This window comes from Lichenostomus cassidix, chromosome 18, assembly GCF_008360975.1.
Source record: "Lichenostomus cassidix isolate B80296 chromosome 18, HeHo_3.0, whole genome shotgun sequence".
Lineage (NCBI taxonomy): Eukaryota > Metazoa > Chordata > Aves > Passeriformes > Meliphagidae > Lichenostomus > Lichenostomus cassidix.
In genome coordinates this window covers 5,665,095-5,685,142 of record NC_139498.1, presented here as the reverse complement: position 1 = coordinate 5,685,142, position 20,048 = coordinate 5,665,095, and the positions used below count along the sequence as shown (strand labels likewise).

The 20,048-nt window shown below is 45.7% G+C and overlaps 1 protein-coding gene across 18 annotated transcripts in view; it reads left to right on the top strand.

The window, feature by feature from the left end:
- CACNA1G (calcium voltage-gated channel subunit alpha1 G) overlaps positions 1-20,048 on the top strand; it is a 140,763-nt gene that overhangs the window by 105,284 nt on the left and 15,431 nt on the right. For 7 of the 18 annotated variants that reach the window (XM_085077672.1, XM_085077659.1, XM_085077656.1 and 4 more), the window contains 12 exons: positions 3-129; positions 2,811-2,936; positions 3,547-3,636; positions 4,202-4,415; positions 6,870-6,920; positions 12,693-12,844; positions 14,939-15,048; positions 16,355-16,488; positions 17,643-17,713; positions 17,986-18,064; positions 18,141-18,262; positions 18,517-18,861. In XM_085077672.1, the coding sequence (XP_084933798.1) occupies positions 3-129; positions 2,811-2,936; positions 3,547-3,636; positions 4,202-4,415; positions 6,870-6,920; positions 12,693-12,844; positions 14,939-15,048; positions 16,355-16,488; positions 17,643-17,713; positions 17,986-18,064; positions 18,141-18,262; positions 18,517-18,861 (1,621 nt within the window). The remainder of the gene's footprint in view (positions 1-2; positions 130-2,810; positions 2,937-3,546; positions 3,637-4,201; positions 4,416-6,869; positions 6,921-12,692; positions 12,845-14,938; positions 15,049-16,354; positions 16,489-17,642; positions 17,714-17,985; positions 18,065-18,140; positions 18,263-18,516; positions 18,862-20,048) is intronic. The other 11 variants (XM_085077673.1, XM_085077663.1, XM_085077657.1 and 8 more) reach the window with 3 other exon arrangements.

The window sequence follows — 20,048 nt, the reverse complement described above, 5'->3', positions numbered from 1 at the left end:
AGAGTCATTAGTCGAGCCCAAGGACTGAAGCTGGTGGTGGAGACTCTCATGTCATCCCTGAAGCCCATTGGGAACATTGTGGTCATCTGCTGTGCCTTTTTCATAATCTTTGGGATCCTGGGAGTTCAGGTGAGTCCTCTGTAAGCCTCAGCACTTAACCTGAAAGCTGAACGAGCCCCAGATGGCCTCACATCTGGGTCTGTGTGCCCATGGCACAGGAAACCTTTCTGAAACTGAGGTCAGCATGGGTGGGGTGTCCCTGGTCACTGTGGGGAGCTGGACTAGGTGACCTATAAACATCCCTTTCAATCCAACCCATTCCATGATTCTGTGATCTCCACCTTTTTTGTAGTTACAAACTGATGGGGAAATAGAAACTCAGAGCTGAAATTGTTGGCTTGTAAACTCCAGAGAGACCTTGCCTTGGAGATTCATTCAGATTCTGACAGTTAGTGTGACGGAAAGCTTGCAGAAAAAGAGATTTCTGAGTCTGTTTCCTGCCGGCTCTGCTGGCAATATCCTCAGTCTCAGGAGTGCAGCAGCCCAGGGGAAAAGTGGCAGTTTCCAGTGCAGTTGGTTTCTCATTACCTGGGAAGAAGAGATTACTTCATATAAATATTCCGACATAACACTTACTTCTTTCTGAAGTTTATCTGATCTGTCACAGCCATCTTTTGGAAAGCAATTCCATTTTGCTTTGTTTCGGAAAGGCGTCTTATATAATGATTTACACTAACATACTGTTTAAATAATAAATACAGCATTGGAAATAAACAGGGAAGAAAATCATGCCATCCATAACCACCTCAGCAGCTAGATTGGTTTAGCATTACAGCATAACAACATCCATCCATTATATTAAACCGATTCATAAAACTAAGCATATCCCGTAAAACAATCTAACACTCAGACATGGGAAAATTTATGCCAGACAACAAAACTTGCAGTATGCTCTTTGAATTTCATCCCTGCTAATTGCAGTGCTTTCCCTGGTGACTTGCAGCCTTACGTTAAATTGTCATGACTATTGATGTGATTCGGTGGTAGATACAAGCAAGACTGATCCTGTATTCAGGATGCAAAATTCTCAGTTAATATTTATGTCTAATTAGGTGTAAGATGAGGCCGGAGGTATTTTCTATAAAAAGATGATCTCTCAAAGTTGCAGTTAGTTTTTCCATTTAAATGTAAGCTGGGGATCAAACTAGAGGTTTGTAAGGCTGTTAAAATCCAGACATTGACATTTCTAACAGCACATCCTGTTAGCAAGACTGTTTTGGTTGTAGAGCTGCCCATGGGTGAATAGTCATTAATAAGACACAAGAAATAGGTGGATAAAACAAGTCCAGTAAGAAACACTGGATTTTCTCCTTTTGTAAGTGCTAAACTGTGAAGCACTGACAGGGACCAGCGTTTTTGCAAATTGGACTTTGTATTTCCAAACCCTGTTACTGCTCCCACCTGAGTGACTTTACAGTGCAGCTCCTGGAGAAGTCATATTTACAGACAATATACTGAAACCAGTTATTTACCTTCCTGCTTAATTAAAACTTTCCTCTGTGAAGACTATATCTCCCTAGTCTGCCTTACCACAGATAGTGTTTCTCCATGGAAAGATCAGGGAATACTTCTTGCATCCAAAAATTCTGTGATTGCGTTGAGCAGTGATTAATTTTGCATGCCTAGAGACCATCATCCTGCTGTTGATTTGTGAAGGAAACCCATGGAGTAATGCGTGGGTTTATCTTGTTCACTATTATTTCTACTGATATTTGTCTAGAACAACAGATCAAACCCCACCAGCGTCTCTTCTCTGTATACCCAGGTGGTGTTTTAAGGAGCCTGGAGAGCAGGTTGCCATTTCCCCCCCTTTCCCAACAGTAATGTCAATAGCTTCTGTCAGCAAATAAAACTAGATTTGTGGCTGTCTCCTGGGCTTTGATACCATCCATCCTGCTAGCATCAATCACCCTGTCTGAAGCAGTAATCATCCCCTGCCACTCTCTCTTCCAAGCGTGGGAAGCACCAGGTCTAGAATTAAGCACGTGGAGGCTCCTGTTCCTCGTGCAGGTATAAATCAGGGGCTGACTCTCCAGGAGTGGCATCTCCCCAGGCTTAAACCAAAGAAAATAAGCTCAGGATCAGGTGCCCAGCGCTGGCTGGGCTTGGCTCCTTAAGCTGTGCACAGGGAATATTTTCAGTGGCCCTGCACAGACTGCAGAGCCTTGTGACAGCTGGGGCTCAGCACCCAGGATCAGAGAGCAGAGCAGGACTGACAGCAGCCTTGATCCAACAAGAACATCACCCCCAGGGGCTTGTCTCCCCTCTGAAGTGTCCCCTTGTGACCTCTAAGAGCAGAGATTAGTCCATCACTGGGCCTCTTCGCTGCCACCTTCTCTCTGCTGACAGAGGGCTCCTGTTACACTCCATTTGTCGTTAGCCAGGCTGAGACTCACCACAGTTGTTCCACGTGTGGTTAGAAGCCATTAGCTGCTCTGGGCTGTTGGCTGGGGCTGCACTTGAGCTGGCAACCCAGGAGCAAAGGCCTTTATGGCAGTCTCAGATCACTGAACCAGACAGCCTAATGCATGAGGTGGGTGTCCTAAACGATGTGGAATCATGCATTTGCTCATTAGGTGTGTATTACAGAGGCTGCTTACTCTTAATAACCTGCATGAATGAGGTCAGTTCCCTCAACAGCTCTGGCTGGCGTGGGCTGTGCAGAGAACCCTGGAGAAATGCCCATCACCTGTGGAGAAACCCTGCGGACTGACCCCTGACACATCCTCTCTTCTTTGTGTGTTTTGCAGCTTTTCAAAGGCAAGTTTTTTGTCTGCCAGGGGGAGGACACCAGAAACATCACAAATAAATCGGATTGCACAGAAGCAAGCTACAAATGGGTCCGGCACAAGTATAATTTTGATAATCTCGGCCAGGTATTAATAGAACGGTAATCTGCTTCTTTGCTCCTTTACCTCCTTGACTTAAAACCTGTGCATTATTATCCCATGGGATTTTCTTACAGGGCACTGCCAGCCTCAGTAAATATTCAGTTCACATGCACAGCATTCTGTCTCTGTAAATCCCAAAGGTAGTGTTTCCGAGCAGGCATACACTTCTTTTCGGAACAGAACAAGCACATGTGGCTTCGTGGAGCACTTAATTGCTTCACTGCTACATAACAAACCAAATATATCTTGCAGAAGGGCTTGTCTAATAGAGCCGGACATTTTCAGCCATCTCTGCCACGCAGCCTTATTTTAGCAGTGTGGTAAGAACTAATTAGTTGGGAGCAGTAGAGACCCGGAGGGTGGAAATGAAGCTGCTTTTGTCTTCAGCACTGTGGTTTCCGAATTACGGTTCATTGCTGAGCCAGGCGTTGGCATTGATAGGTTTTGCTGCCGAGAGAAATCTTGGTCATCAAAGTGTCCCATTATCAGACAGGTAATGACATTCCTCAGGCAGGAAAGGGCAAAGAGGAGTAAGATGTTACAAGTAAGAGCTTTAGTGCAGCTGTGCCTAACTTTTTTTCCATGCATTTTCTAGGCCCTGATGTCTCTCTTTGTGCTGGCCTCCAAGGACGGCTGGGTGGATATCATGTACGATGGCCTGGATGCTGTGGGAGTCGACCAGCAGGTAGGAGCTGCAGCAGAGCTCTAACAAATGACTTGTCAAAGGTCACACTTTTCAGCTCTCATTTTGTGAAGTACTGTGGTCTTCCACAGTCAAAGGGGTTATGGGGTTAGGATCCAGGGTGGCGTTTAATCCAAGCTGTGGGATGTGATGAGGAGTTCACTGAAAGGTCTGGGTTTGTACTCAGCCTTTTCCCTACAGATTTTGTGACATGTCTGGTGTAACTCGTGTCAGGAGAAGTGCACCTATCAAAGGATGGTTTGACTTTCTAAGCAGTTTGGTCCTTTCAGGAGAAAAGAAGTGCTTTGTGTAGGTGCAGGTTTTCAGTGAGGGACTTACAGAGCTGCTGTCCTGTTGGCAGAGCAGAAGTGGTGCTTCTGTCCTCAAAGCACTTTTTGGTTTGAGAGCAGTCAGTTAGCTCTCAGAAAGCTCTAATTTTCAGGAGGACCAGAGCAGCCTGAGCTGCCTGAAAGGGCCACAGGTTATGTGGATGACACAGCTGTATCAATTTGCTCTCATTCCTTTTCTTTTGACGCCCAGCTGAAATTTGCCTTCCTCTACTTTGCAGCCAGTCATGAACTACAACCCGTGGATGCTCCTCTACTTCATCTCCTTCCTGCTGATCGTGGCCTTCTTTGTCCTCAACATGTTTGTGGGGGTGGTGGTGGAGAACTTCCACAAGTGTCGGCAGCACCAGGAGGAAGAAGAAGCCAAGAGGCGCGAGGAGAAGAGGCTCCGCCGCCTGGAGAAAAAGAGAAGGAGTAAGGAGAAACAGATGGCTGGTCGGTAGTCTTTCCACATCTTTCTGAGTCCTGCTTGACCTTCCACACAATCCCCTCCTCCATCCCCTCCCTGCCTCGCGTCTGGTGATCATTCTTCTCCCAAAAGCATGTCCAGCTATAAAATTTGCATGAAGGAAATAGTGTTGTTTTAGGCTGAGCAAGGAGCCATGGAAGCCTTTTTAATGGCTGCATGATTTGCAATGACCTTTCCATTGGAGGTTATTTAAATTAAAAAATAATGATAATCAGACCCGGAGCTTCTTGGATAGCAGAGCTCAGTGTTACACAAATAGTGACAACTGCAAAGATCAGCAGTGCTGGATGGCATCATAAATCTGAGTCATGAGCACTGCAGCTGATAACTGGATTCACTATTTGGTTTATTACAGTCTTGTAATGCCACAGTGATGTTACCTGTCCCATTTATCAAGCAGGTTTATTTATTGGCACAGTAGCACCACTGCTATTCAAGAACGTAATAAAATAATGGAGCCATCTCGTTCTAGTAATGCTTTAAAACTCCTTAGAGAAACATATCAATGCATTTGCTTGAGAAATACAGATTAGAAGAAAAAATAAACAGATGAGGGGAGTGACTAACTAGACAAAATAGTGCTGGTGCAAATGGAACCAACTCCCAACTGGATGTGCAAGTGTGCAGCCCTGCCTAGAGGAGGCTCTACAGGTGAAAGGAGGAAAGACCCCACTCTGCCAAAAGTCTTCAACCTGACGTTTGTTTATTAGTCTCTTTTTGTTTTAATGCAGTTGAATGAGTCAGAATAAGTTAGCCAGAGGCCACAGGTCAGAGGTGCTCTTCTTGTTGCATGCTCTCTCTTCTGACTGAACTTTCCCCATTGCCCTTCCTGTCCATGGCCTCGCACTTTCCCTCCCTGGTCAGTCTGCCTGCTGCTCTCTCCCTGTCCCCTTTCACTTCTCTATCCTTGACAGGCTTCAGGACTGTTTAAGAGGCTGCCTGATCAGGTGCTTGTTCCCAAAGCTGGTGATACTAAGTCTGTTTTATTTTTTAATAGCCTGAGAGGTGTTTAATAGCTGTGACAGGCTTAATCACAGAACCACGTTACCACAGCGCTGCCTCGGCCTCTCTCAGCTCAGCACTCACCCAACCATTTCCTTTGGTCACATCTTTCAGCCCCACGAGCTTCACAGGTTTTGTAACCACTAGGATGTGTCACATCAGCCTCTGGACATCAAGGTTGGGCTTATGCTGAGAGCTGGCTCCCTCACTGGCCAGTGGAAAGATGGAGGCTTCCCTCAAGAGCACTGGAGGACACATTAGACTGTTCTCAGTTAAGTGGGATACAGATGGAAAGAGTCTTTTTTGTGTTGTTGGGTTTTTTTGAGGTTTTATTCCCCCTCAAGAAAATGCCTAGAAAGCTCTTTTGCTCAGTCCAAGTTCCCAAGTACAGTTTCAGGCTGATGAGCTGGAAAAGGATTTTAAAGGCTGGATAGAAAGATCGCTATTTAAAGTTGCAGTTTTGGAATGCAGACATTTCTGTAGAAGAAAAATAGATGTTTAGTTATTATTAATTACCTTATTTATAATGCTAGAGGAACTAGATGAAGAAAAGACGTAAGTCTGGGCAATTTCCCAGCGGGAAGGAATCACAAACCATCCTTGGAGATACAGTTATTCATTCAGTGCTATGAAATGCCTAATTAAAGAGGCAATAAACAGCTATTTTACTGAGGATCAAATATTGCTGAGTATTCAATCGCCATAAAAACCTTTCAAGAGCAAAGTACGAAGTCCTCCAAATCGCTTCAGAACAGTTTTCCCAATCCGTGCTCAGCGAAACATTAGTTTTAATTGACCGTGTCCAGCTTTGCCCTCGGAGGCAACAGATGTCATTGCTTAACTTGGTTCTGCACAGTGGGAACTTGCAGATGAAACCAAGACTAGGGCTGGGATTGTGCCAGCAGCTGCATGGGGGTTCCTTTCAGCTGGGCTTCCTGAGTGACCTCAGATGCCCAAACCAGCACAGGGATGTCAGATCCAGATGCAGACACCTGACTGGTGGCACGGTGATTTTTGGTTGTAGGCTCTTCCAGCGCGTTTATCCAACCAGGTCTCTGAAAAGCAGGGAAGCATGTGAGACCCAAGATGTGGGCAGGTGCAGCAGTGGTCACTGTGAGGTGTTGCTGTCCCAGCAGGAAGTGTCCCAGACCGTCCTTCAGCAGTGCCACCTTCTCCATCATCAGCTGAGGAGGTCCTCGGGGATCTCTTGGGCTTCCACCCGTGCCCGTGGGAGAAGCACAAGAGCCCTTCCTTTTTCACCTGTGCCTGAGCCCACCCTCCACGAGGCACAAGGATCCTGCAAGGAAACCCTCCTGGCAGAGGCAACGGAGAGCCTGAGAGCCATAGGGACTCCGAAGGGGCTGGGGAAGTCGTGCCGTGTGTCCTGCCGGGTGATTAATGCCGTTTCGTTCTTTTAGATCTAATGCTGGATGATGTATTAATGGAGAGCTCAGCCAGTGCAGTGCAAGGTACTGGGAAGCCGGCACGTCTCGTCCCCTGAATGGCAGTGCTGTGTCACTAACGGTTGGCCACCGCGCCTGAGGCATCCCACTAAACCGTGTGTGTGGTGCAAAGCTCGTTTGCTTCCTTCATGGCACACGCATCTCAACCTGGGCTGCAGGTCTGCAGACCTGCCTCAGCACTGACACTTGCAAATCCTTAATTTACTCCTCGATCATCTTATGTTATTCAGCATATTTTTTTTTTCCCCCCTCTGGTTTTCATTAAGGCACTGTCAGACTTTTCATGGCTTTTTTTTTTCTCCTTTTTTTGGTTCTTTTAGTTTTTTTTTTTCCTAAGAGAATAATGACTGGACTGTGAAATGGGTCCTCTACTGTTGACTTTAGCTTTGCAGCCACCAGCTTAGGAGTCTGGATAATTTGCAGGCGTGTCTTTTGAAAGCTTAGGGAGGATATTTCATTATTTCTTCAGCCCTTGCTCATTGCTCCACAAACACTGTGCTCCAGGGAGTATTTTTTCCAGCAGGGTAAAATTCAGTATAGGGCAGAGCCTCAGTGCTTTGACAGGGAGCTCAGTCCCACACCAACCCTCACTGTGGACATGAGGTTTAGTCACTGTGCTGCCCAGCTTGTAAATTCTGTGTGTTGATTAACAGTCGCTCGACTGATGAGGAATCTTGTAAATTAAAAGAAATCAAGATGCCACCTTAAAGCCTTTCCAGGTCCTAGTGGGGATGGACCAGCTGGGCTGAACACTAATGGGGTCTGAGCTGCCCACCACTCTCTCAAAAACTCCCTTTCCCTGCCCCCTTCCCAGGATGATGCTCAGGGCTGCAAATCTGTCCCTTGCTCTTTTTATTTTTAGGAGGAGCTTTGATCTGGCAAGCATTTTGTTTAATTCATAACTTAAGAATATTAGCCTGAATAATTAAAGAGGCACCAACATAGAAACAAATATAGCTGTAATTTTTGACAAAAATAATACAGTAGGAAAATTGTGCCATTAAAACTCTCACCTGTGCACAGGCTCCCACTGCTTGAGATGGGAGCAGGGCTCCATCCATCTCTCTTAGATTGCAGGGAGTTCTGATTAAATAAAAATTGGCTTTCACTGCAGAGATAACTCAAGGAGACAGAGGTTCTACCTTATATTTCTAAGGCCTTATTGGAAGTTATCACAACATGCTTTAATAAATCCTGAATCTCCTTCCCATTGCCATTCCTGATATTTATATTTCTTTGCTGTCTTTCTTGCTGCTCTTGCTGGGCCTCCTGGCCTCTCCTGTGACATGGGGGCAGCACGAGGGAGGGGCTCTCACTGGGTTTGGTGATCTGGTTATTTTTTCTTCTTTTTACTTGATTGTGACTCCTCTCCTGGTCCTGCAGAGTTGCATCAAGGCTGTCTTACTTTATGCTATTTTTAAGGCACTGAACTCATTCCAAACCCCTCCGTTATCCCGTGCAGGCTCAGAAAGTCTCTTAGAGTTTGCCCTTAAAATGTGTGCAATTGTCAGGTCTGTGCTTTGTGTTCCCTTTTGTCGTCTTTTCTTTGGATCCAGTGGTAGTGAATGTGCCATGCTGCTCTTCAGGCACCAGCGTGAGGAAATAGAAAGGTTTTATTTCTGAACCTGACTGTTGGGAATTTAGGGAATCAGTCCCAGGTGCTGTAGCCGAACCTCCTGTGGTTCAATGAGGAATCTGGAGCTGTGACCCAAAACTCTCCCACATCTCTGCACTTCCAGAGGGCTTATTTTCTCTTTCTGTGAGGCCAAGATGGAATATTTTGAGTGTGTGTGTGTGTGTGTGTGTGCATTGCTGCCTGGTGCCTAGTGAGATATTTTATAATTTTATTTTTTCCTTCTTTTTTTTTTTTCTCCAAGTCTACATTCTATCACAACTGGAATCTTCACAGTGGAAATAATTTATCATTTTTCCATTTCACTTTTCTTTTTTTTTTATTTTAATAAATCCATTCAGTACAATAAAAGCCAAGTAAAACTCTGTGTTTAAATAAAACAAGTTCCTTCAGTGCAAACTACTTTTTAACCTAATAATATTCTTGATACAGTTTGTAAATCCAGCTGCCTCACGGGCTCATTGCTCACTGGTTTTCCGCTGTCCTCTAGATATACTCAAACCTGCAAAGGAGTTAATTCCCTTATTACAGGAGAAGGAAGAAGCTGAAGGAGACAGTAATGGAATTGTCCCACTCTCGTGAATTCCAATTTCCCGTGCCCACGCACCTCCGGCTCGAAGTCACCTCGGGGAAAGTGGCAATTTCTCTCTTGACAGGGCTATATTCGGAGGCAGATGCTCCTCGGAGATATTTTGGACTCGGCCCAACTCCCTCCCAAAAAAATGCACTTAATGGGAAGAAAGCTGCCCAAGTGCCACTCCCTGCTGTGCTGGCAGAGAGTGGCCAAGCCTTGGGAGCTGTGAGTGGCACTGCCCAGCAGGAACAGGGGTGTCCCCAGGGCTGCTGGTGGTGTGTCACAGGTGACATCCCACAGCCAGCAGACAAATGCAGCACAGGGTTTAGCACCCCATACCCAGTCTGGGATCACTGAACACCAAGGGCACCTGGTTTGGGAGAAGTTAGACAGGGATTAGGAGTGGGAAATGTTTATTCTGCAACAGCAATGGTTATTTCTGAGCAAACAGGAGAGAACAGCGGTGAGTTCCCAGCCCTTGTCAGGGGGATCAGTTATAATCCTGCAGAATGATGCCAGGAGTCGAGTACTTGGGCTTGGGATACAACCTGAGTTGAGAGCTCACAGAAATGATGAGCTAAAGCCGAGTCCCCCCTGGTCCAGGCACTGCTTCTTTGGCCAGCATGGTTGGTCCCCTTGTCACCCAGGATGGAGAGGCAGGTGGGATGAAGGGACACGTAGGATGAAGAGGTAGGTGGGACTTGCTCAGACCAGCTCCCAGCCATCTGCAACATCCCCTTCCTGCCTGGGTTAGGAGGAGATTTCTCAGGATCCCCTGTCTGAGCCAAGTTTATCCTGTGTAATGATCTCCAGATCTGACCCACTTCTCCCTCTCTCTTGGCTTTCAGCCCCAGTGAAGCAGCTTGATTTACACCCTGTTTACCAGCCTGATGTCTCGTAGTGGGCTTTTGCTGTATTTCCTCATCTTTTCTCATTCTGCCAATTCTTCTTTGTTGGTTTGCTCTCCTCCTCCTTTCTTTAACACCATGTGTGCCGGGAAGCCACATTAACCTTTCCAGTAATAACCAAGACTAACCCAGAGCTCTTGTTGTTCTTGACACAGTGTATTGTAACAGTACAGTAATGTGGTGTTGTGTTAGTTGTGAAGTTCAGCACCCGGAGTTTAACAGATGTCTGTATTTCCCAAGATGTTGGTATTGTTAAGCTCTTTATTTGCAATAATTACAAATGGCACTGTGATAGGGGGCACGGGCTTTGGGCTGGGGGAATCACACTGGAGCTGTCCCCAAATTTTAACTCAAGGTAAAAAAATGGTATTTTTAAATAGATTAAAAGTGGTTTATCTGTTCAGAAAGTTCCCTGCCCACCTAGACACAGTGGGGATTGATCTATCCCTGGCCCTCAGGCAGCACGTTAGCCTGTGTGGGGTCATCCCACGGGAGCATCAGTATGGCACCAAGATGCATGGCCAGCATGGGGACACTGGGGAAGTGAGTGATAGCATGATTTATAAACAGGGTTGCCAAATCCCCTCTTAGCAAAGGTAACAGGGGAGGATGGAACATTTATCACTGGGAATATTCGAAGGGCATCTGCGGGAGCAGCATCCAGAGAGGTCTGGCTGAGGAAATCTGGGTGCTGGGAAAGGTGAACAGGAGGTTTGGGAGAGGGGAAAAGCCTTTGCAGATATCTGAACAATTAGCAACCCTGCTTATAAGGTCATGCACTGGCTAATCCAGGTGCAGGAACCCTGCACAGGGAACATTTACAACCTCTCTCTAAATCCTCTCTCTGTTCTAACAGCATCGGTGATATTCTGTAGGATTTGGAATTACCTGTCAGTCAAAGCTGAGAAAAAAAATTGAATTCCAGTGTAATTATTCATAAGTAAATCCGTTGCAGGAAAAGGTAGAAACATTGACATTTTTCTTTTTGAATGTGAATTATACATAAATGTGGAAAAAGTAAGTGATCCAATTATGATGGTGTTTCTTTCCGAGATGATAAGTTGGTTCATAAAAATAGGTCCTGTTCCTAACCTAATTGTATTCAAACATTTTAGTTAATTTGCTACTCATAATTTAGCATAATGTGATCGAGATATCTTGACTTTATGGAGATTTATGCAGATTCTGAGATATCTGACAAAGTCTTATGAGTGAGTCAGCAACTACCAGTCTGCTTTTTTTCATAAGCACTCAATAGATTCAGCATGAAAATTAATTTTATAGACCTTTTCATCAATACTGTGCTTTAGCACTCAGGTGCAGATCACCTAAAGCCCACTGCAGATCAAAAAGTGAATATTAATACTGCCTTTCATTTGATGACACTGAAACAGAATTTTCGGCCTTCCAAACCCTACAGAATAAAACTGCTGAGTGTTTTTTCCCTTTGGTCCCTGGGCTGGAAGGGAAAGGTCTGTCTCTATGGAAAAAACCAAAACTCTAATTTTTCAGGATCCTGTTATGAAGCAGGGAGCACAAAAAACCATTAAATCTGTGGATTTGATTGCAATGTCATTGGCTATTGACAAAGTGAACTCTATTTCCAGGAAAAATACAGTCTTCTAAAGTTAGTTATCCCATAGGACAACCCAAACCTTTGCTTCCTGGCATCATTCTCGCCCAACTTTTTTTCTTGGGCTAATGTATCAAGCTGTACATTTGCTCTGGAGCACTAAGCATCAACCGCAGAATTCTTACAGCTCAATAATTTTCATAACCAGTTGATCATCTAATTATGAGGGTAATATTACACTCTGACATCTTCAAGACAGCCCTTTCCACTTCAATCTGCATTATAATGCCTCCTTGAAAATTGTACTGAATTATATACTCAGCCTTGGCATTCCCTCATTAGAGATTAGGTGAGTAAATGAGTTTATCTCTAGGAACACTCGGGTCTACAGACCATGTGTCACCCCTGAGGCAGCCAAACACAGGAATGAGCTGGACAGCGAAATCTGCACTTTGATAGTCTCATCTAAATGGAGGATCATCATTTTCTGATCACTAAGGCTCATTGATCAGTTTTCCTTGGTACTTTTATGGACCATTTTTCAGGGCTCTGGCAGCCAAAAGTGTTGAATTCTGTTCTCTCTACAGTTTATTGCAAAGAACATAATATCCCTGAACACTTTCTCTTTCAAAGGCCACCACAAACTCAATAACCTGTATTTTTAGGCCATTGTTAGTAAAATCTGATCACAGCATCTGATCATTAATTGGATTTTCAGATGCTTTGGGGACTTTTAAGATCAGCAGAAACAAAAATTGTTGTTTTAATTTAAATTTAACTAAAATTTCCCCACTGAGAAAAATGATCTTTAGCAGCACACTAGTCCCAGCTCACCTCATCCCTGATGTCACAAGGCTGAGTATAGAGCATGTCCCACTGAAGATATTTAATGGATGTAAGATGACGGGAGCCCTGCTGAGTATTAAAAATGGTAACATGCCAGCAAGGAAAAAAAGGGAATAAAAAAGACAGCATGTTGCTCTGATTGGTCTAGAATTTATCACCCCAGGAGTTGGAGAGTGAGGGTGCATTGAGAAAGATGCAGAGAAATCCCTTGATTTGCCTCTTGCTCTCCTCCTCCCCACTGCAGAAGCTCAGTGCAAACCCTACTACTCGGATTACTCGCGCTTTCGCCTCCTGATCCACCAGATGTGCACCAGCCACTACCTGGACCTGTTCATCACTGGTGTCATTGGCCTCAACGTCATCACCATGGCCATGGAGCACTACCAGCAGCCAAAGGTATGGGACAGCCAGTGGTTTGCTTTGCTAGACAACATCATCACTGATATCGTCCATTTTACTTAGGTTTCCCCCACCCTGCCAATAAAAAAAGAAGAAAGGATAGAAGAATTCTTGAAATGGGGTTTTTTTTGCAAAGTTTCATCTAAATCCCCAGTGTCTCATAGGACCCAGTTTTCACAGCCATTGGATTCCAGCTGGTCTTTAAAATGCATTTTAATGTATTAGTGTGCTTAAGTTCCTGGGTCTTTGTCATACTGTGAAAATAAAAACAGCCTGTCCTGGGATGTCAAGTCTTTTGTGCATAAGAATGAAATGGAAATAGCTGCCTCTGCCATATAACTTGTACTTACTTTTATTAGCCACTTTCAGAATGAATAAATGTAACACACAATAGGAGGAAATACTCTTTAAGACTAGACAGGACTTGAATACTTAATATAAAAAACCCCCAAACAACTAAAACATGCAAACGACAGGGGGGAAATATCCTCCAGCATCTCATAAGCCAAAAGTGAAAGGGAACAAGCCTAATTTATTTTTTTCTGTCCAGGTCACCTTTAAATACCCTGGAAGGCTCACTGCATGAGTCAGTCATTTGGTGATGAAAAAGGTTGTTGGCGAAGGAGCCTGAGCTGGAGTCGCTCTAGTGCGTGCGCCTTACCGCAGTCGCTTTGCAGCTCCATTTTCTCTCTTCTTATGAAAACGTTGGACAGGCTTTTGTTTTTAATTTTCTTTAGGAAAATAGCATTTTGTGTCTAAGCCTCTGGTTTGCAGTGTCTGGGTAGTAAGTGCAAGCTGGGGTTGTGTTGGGATGACAGAACAGTCAGAGCTGTGCACAAGCTTGAGTCCTGCTGAACTGGCGCCTGGAAATCCCTCTGGTCTGGGTGATGGATGGCTGGGATCCTGGAGATATTTGAAGGCTAAATGTACCAAAGAGATTTCCATCCAAACTAGTGATTGCTTGATGCCTGGGTGCTGAAAGGGGTTGGTTGTGGGATGTGCCAGGACACCCTGGGGATGAGACCCCAGCTGGAGATGCTGCAGCTCCTGCCGAGGTGGGGATGCTGCAGAGTGCGGAGAGGGCTTTGAGTAAAGAGCTGCTGGACAAAATCTGCTTCTGCCAGCTAAATGTGCTCATTTGCTGCAGAGCCCAAGTGCCCTGCAGGATGGCAGGGAGGGTTGCTCAGAGCTATGGCTTCCTTTGGCAGCTGGGCTTGTGCTTCTCAGTCAGCTGAGGTGATTTTTGTCCGTGGGTGCTTGAAACTAAACTGTAGCACAAAGGCAGAGTGCGTGACTTAAACTCCTTCTGCTATGATTTCTCCCACTCAAGGATCAGTAAATGTTGGTTTTGGTCTGTGGGCACATCTTGCCTGTTCCCTAACAGTGCCCTGGACATTGTTATTACCATCCTGATTGCCAGCAGCGAGAAATTCAATTCACATTACTTAAGAGGCCATGCAGGATGCTGCTACCACAGTGCTCCTTCATAAGTGAGGCTTTTGGGGATGAAATCACCTCTGATGTAGCTTAATGCCTGGCTGTGCAAGAGTTGTCCCAGCCAGGATGCACTTGGATTAAAGACCAGACTGACTTCTGCAGAGGGAAGGGGGGCAGAGGAAAATGCAAGGCACTCTCTTCTCCTGGCATGCCATCCCTCTGTCCCGCTCCTTGCCAAAAGCTCAAGGTGAGGAGTAATGGCAGGCTGTCACCAGGAGCCATTTGGCCAGCATTTGCACAAACGAGCAAGTGGGATGAAATTCAGTTCTCTGACGAAAGCACAAGAGGTCTTGTGCTGCTGAGACCAGCAAATGCAGCAGCTCTGACTGCTCACCCCAGCAATCCCAGCTGCTGCTGGGGAGGTGAGCTGTGCCTTGGGCCTGTGTCACCCCCTCCTGGGATTCTGTCACCAGGCAGCAAGTGCACTCCCTGAAGCCCTGGGACTTTTTCCTGGGACATTTTTCATCAGAGACAGCCCATGTTTGATGACTTTTATCTGTAATGACTAACTGATGACACAAGAGTCAGGTTTGGAGGCAGAAAATCCCCTCTGAAGAGCTGACATCTAACCCCAGTCCTGTGTCTACATCCCAGGTTCTTGACGAAGCCCTGAAGATTTGCAATTACATCTTCACCGTTATCTTTGTCCTGGAGTCTGTTTTCAAGCTTATTGCCTTCGGGTTTCGCCGCTTCTTCCAAGACAGGTAACAAAATCTCCGTTGTGACCACAGGGACAGCAGCAGGCTCTGGAGACACCTGCCCACATTCCATATCCTGAATTCCCATGCTCTTCCCAGTGGTGTCAGTCTGGATGCTTTTTGGTGTGACTGGTTGAGAGCTGGGTGGGTGGAGGCTTGGGGTGTGAGCTGGAAAAGGGATCATGGGTGCCAAGAGTGGGATTGCAGCACTTTGGCCCTTGGGAGCAGGTGAAACAGGGACAGGTCTCACATCAAGCCAGTCCTCTTCTCTCACCAGTTGCATGTCCATATAATCAAGAGGACCTGGTGAAGTGACAAAATCTATGTCAAGAGAGAGAATCTGGCCCTGAGTGAAAATGGAAATGAAAGGGACCTCTTTTGATGCAGATGAGGAGCAGTGGATGACATTGTGTCTTCATTTAGATTTTCACTCTTATCTCACAAACACAAATTTTATGTCCTTGCTGGATCTTTCTCCCATTTTTGCCTTCTTCAGTGTTAATTCCAAGAACAGGGCACTGAGCAGGACTTCACATGAGCCCTTCACATCCAGTGGATGGTTCCACCCCTGTCCCCACATTTTTGTGTGCCTGTGCTGGAATTACCACTCTCTCCAGCCTGGCCCAAACCCTTGGAGTCTTCCCTTCACCTGTGGCTAGCACAGTTTTTCCCATGGGAAGTTTTCTTGTGTTTTTGTAAATAAAGATAAAGTTTGGATGTTTTGGAACAGTGTCCCAGAACTTAGATAGTGCAGGCCTGGCCAATCAGGCCTGGGAAAAAACTTCTAACTAACCAATCTGAGTAACTTTTGAGAACTCTATAAATGTGATGAAATCAAAACAATAAAAATCATTCCTTCTTGCCACTGAGACCCGATGCATTCATTACTCTGCAAGCTGCTCAACAGCAACATTCACCCAACACAATTTTTTTTGCAAGGACTGGACATAGGGTCCTGTTCTCTCTGGGGCAGATCTCACACTGAGGTCCACGAGTGTCATGTCTGGAAGTGGCTGGACAGACACCACAGTGTCTCTCCTGGGGTCTGCAGCCTCTGGGTAGAACACTGACCAGCTTTTGTTTCTCTTTCCCCTCAGTCAAGGATATCTTTGGAACTGGCTGGTTTTCTAATGAGATGCATTAGTTATAATGATTTCATAACATCACTGCTTTTGTATAATACCCTCAGAAAAATGCTGCAGATTCATTTGAGCGCTCAAACCATTGAAATGACTGGAATTCATGTGAAACAAGCTGCCTCCCCTTGCCAGCTTCTTGGTAGATGTTAAACTTCACTTTGTGTTGTCTCCAGATGGAACCAATTAGATCTGGCAATTGTTCTGCTGTCTATCATGGGCATCACTTTGGAAGAGATCGAGGTGAATGCTTCACTACCAATTAACCCCACGATTATCCGCATCATGAGGGTTCTCAGGATCGCTCGAGGTGAGAGGGATAAAGCACAACTGACTCGTGTCTGGGGTACAGAGTCCCCACCAGGAGAGAGTTAAGCATTGGGAAACAGTCCCGGGGCACATCCCCATCATGATGTGCATAGTTCTGGCATCAACAGGCTGTAAACAAATAAAAGAACAATGGGGGAAAATACTTGCAAGGAGCCAAAAAGCTGAGCCAGCTGACCATGTGTTTCTGCCTTAAGAGGACTTGGAGGCTGAGAGCTTAGAAATAAAGAAGTAGCTGTGGCAGTAACTCCCAGAGATGTACCTGGGAAAATCACTCCAGTCAAATCAAAGTCATCTCTAACAGGGATTAGAGAACACAAGCTTGGGTACATTGGCTTTAAAAGACAAGCATCTAATAAATTTGAATTCCCACGAGGCTTTACATCACACCACTTGGTGACAAAGCATACCTCGTCACTCTGCATCCATCTGTCCCCTCAGACACGTTCCCGAGTCAGGGAGCCAGCTTCTTCAGGGCCTGATTTTTCAGAACAGGGAGGTGCCAGGGCCAAATGATGAAGATGTAAAATGTGAGTGCTCAGGCCCTTAATGAAGTACTGCCAGGCCCTCCTGAAGGGTATTGTGCTCTGAGGAATAATTGTTTTGATTACAGCCCTCATCTAAGCAGAGAAGGAGCTGGAGGAGAAATTAAATGCTGCTGCGTCTCGAGAGGGTGAAAAAGTGGCTTTTCTGTGCATTGGATCCCTTTCAGAATTAAAAATACATGTGGCTTCCAATTGGAAAGGCAACCTTCTGGAAGAGATGTGTAAATCAGTTCCTCAGTGAATCATGGACAAAAGTGGGTAGCCTATGGAAGTGGGAAAGTAGCCCCAGGGCTGGGGAAGTAACTGCTCATGATAACCAGAGGAAGGAGATGAGTCCAACACAGATAAAGTGGGGAAGGAAGAGCCAGGCAGAGTGATAAGGCTTTCTCCAAGTCTCAGGGTAGGTGATGCTGCTATTCACAGGATTTTGATAGTATCCAGGCAACGAGGAGAGATGTAAAAAGGCCAGGGACTGTAGCAGCTAATGGAGAACACTTGACACGATTTCATGTTTCTCTCCCTATAATCTGTGGCTCCTGGGAGAGGGACTGAGTTTGTACTGGTTGCCACATTGCAAACTTGTTTTCCACAGTGCTGAAGTTGCTGAAGATGGCTGTGGGGATGAGGGCTCTCCTGGACACCGTGATGCAAGCTCTGCCGCAGGTAACCCACTGCCATATCAACCCAGAGCTCCTCTGGCCCACAGCTCATTTCCTATTGCAGAGGAATGCTAATCATTTTATCTTTGCTGTCATTAGAGAATCACATTTCCCTCCCGAAGCACTGAGATACAGTCCTCACATTGAGGTCATTTTTGCCCCGAAGCAATTTAAGTTTTGGATTAAAGAATACAGCAAGAAACAGGTCTGGAACAAAAAAATCAATGAATGTTCTTTTTTTGTGTTTTTTCCCCCCATTTCTTTTTCTCTTTTCAGGTGGGGAATCTGGGTCTTCTCTTCATGTTGTTGTTTTTCATATTTGCAGCTCTTGGGGTGGAGCTGTTTGGAGACCTTGGTGAGTGTTCCTGTGCCGGTGGGAGGGGTGGGAATGGTGTGGGAGTGAGGGTCTCATGGTCTGCTTGGTCCCACAGAGTGTGATGACACACACCCCTGCGAGGGGCTGGGACGGCACGCCACGTTCAGGAACTTTGGGATGGCCTTCCTGACCCTCTTCCGAGTATCCACAGGAGACAACTGGAATGGGATAATGAAGGTAATTTTAAAGTTTTTATCAGCATGTTGCTGTTCTAGATGTGAAGTTTGCCAAATTTTCTCAGTGTTCTTCATGAAAGGAGAGTCCATTGCAGACTGAGGTTCATGCTGGAGTCTCTTCATGTCTCTCCATTACTCAGTGCCATGGTTTAGTTGATAAGTTGGTGTTAGGTCATAGGTTGGGCTTGATGATCTCCAAGGTTTTTCCAACCTGGTTGACCCTGTTATTCTGTGATAATTCCTGCCTGTTTCCAGGACACTCTGCGTGACTGTGACCAGGAGTCCACCTGCTACAACACAGTCATTTCCCCCATCTACTTCGTCTCCTTTGTGCTCACGGCGCAGTTCGTGCTGGTGAACGTGGTGATCGCAGTGCTCATGAAGCACTTGGAGGAGAGCAACAAGGAGGCAAAGGAGGAGGCAGAGCTGGAGGCAGAACTGGAGATGGAGATGAAGACAATCAGCCCTGGCCAGCACAGCCCCTCGGACATCTTTGCCTGGACAGGCAGCACTGGTGCAGAGAGACCCGAGAGCCCCCGTGGATTTACCAACCCCATGCAAATCGAGGTGGATTCTCAGCTCTCTCTAGCTTATCATATGGTGAGGATCTCGGTTGGAGGGTGAGGAGGGCTTGACATGCATTTTTGCTGGGGGAAGACTTGCACGAGTTGGTAATGAAAGAGACATGTACCAGATGTCCTGGGCTTGCATTCCCCGCTGTCTGCTGCTGACTGGTGTGTGGTTTGGGAGCCAATGCTGCAGGGAAGAGACCCCAGGCAGCTCTCCAGACCACCTTGATGCATCTGTTTGTGAGGTAGAGTGTTTTGCAATTTACTCTGGAGGTGAGCTCAAGCCACCAAGTTCAGAGCTAGCTCCAAATTTGATCTAATTCAGAGTTTTGACTGGTCCTTTGTGATAGCAAAATCATGAGCGTAATGTGTTTGCTTTTCTAATACAGACCATGAACCACAACATAAAAGAGGAATAAAACTTGGCTAATCTTTGCTTCAGTATTAAATTTGTTTTATGTAACCTCAATTTAAAATCCATCCCCACAGTCAGGCTTGTTAGACAAGATTCTTTTAACAATGGAATAATCCAGAGGAGACTCAAACCTGAGCTCACCAGAGCTGGTGGCAGAACTCCCACCAGCAGGAGCAGGGCTGTAATGTGGGAGCTGCTATGAGCTGCACCACATCTCCCCAAAGCACAGTTTTTGGATGAAGATTCAGTTTGAGGAATGAGAGGTGAGGTCAAGCCCCAGACAAGTTCTTTGGGAGGTCACTGAACTGAAATTACTCAAGAAATACTGTCCAGCCTTTTTTTAGTCTTAGCTGATTGCAAATTGGGTTAAACTCTACGCAGACCTCATTAACTTTTATTACATCATGATTTCACAACAGCATATCTTGGCCTCAGCCTGGGGTGGACTAATGAGTATTCTAATGCATGAAAACCTCATTTATGCTCTTTAGTCCAAGGGTGAAAGAGAGTAAATCCCTGTTTAAGCTTTGTTTGAGTTCCTAAACTACTGGAAATTTCTGGTGCCATTAGAGCCTCTCCTGTCTGAGATGGAGTCCAAAGCTGCTCTTTGGCACAGGAAAAAGGAGTTCAGGGCACTGTGGGGAAATCCAGATTTACTACGTCCTCTAGGAAGAAACAGCACATCCCAACTGTTGTAGTATGTGTTGAGCAGAGTTCTGGCAAACTGTCCTCAGCTGTGCTGTCCTGCACAAGGACTGACGCTGGCAAAAGAAGAGAAATTGCAAAACTGTGCGGCAAATCAG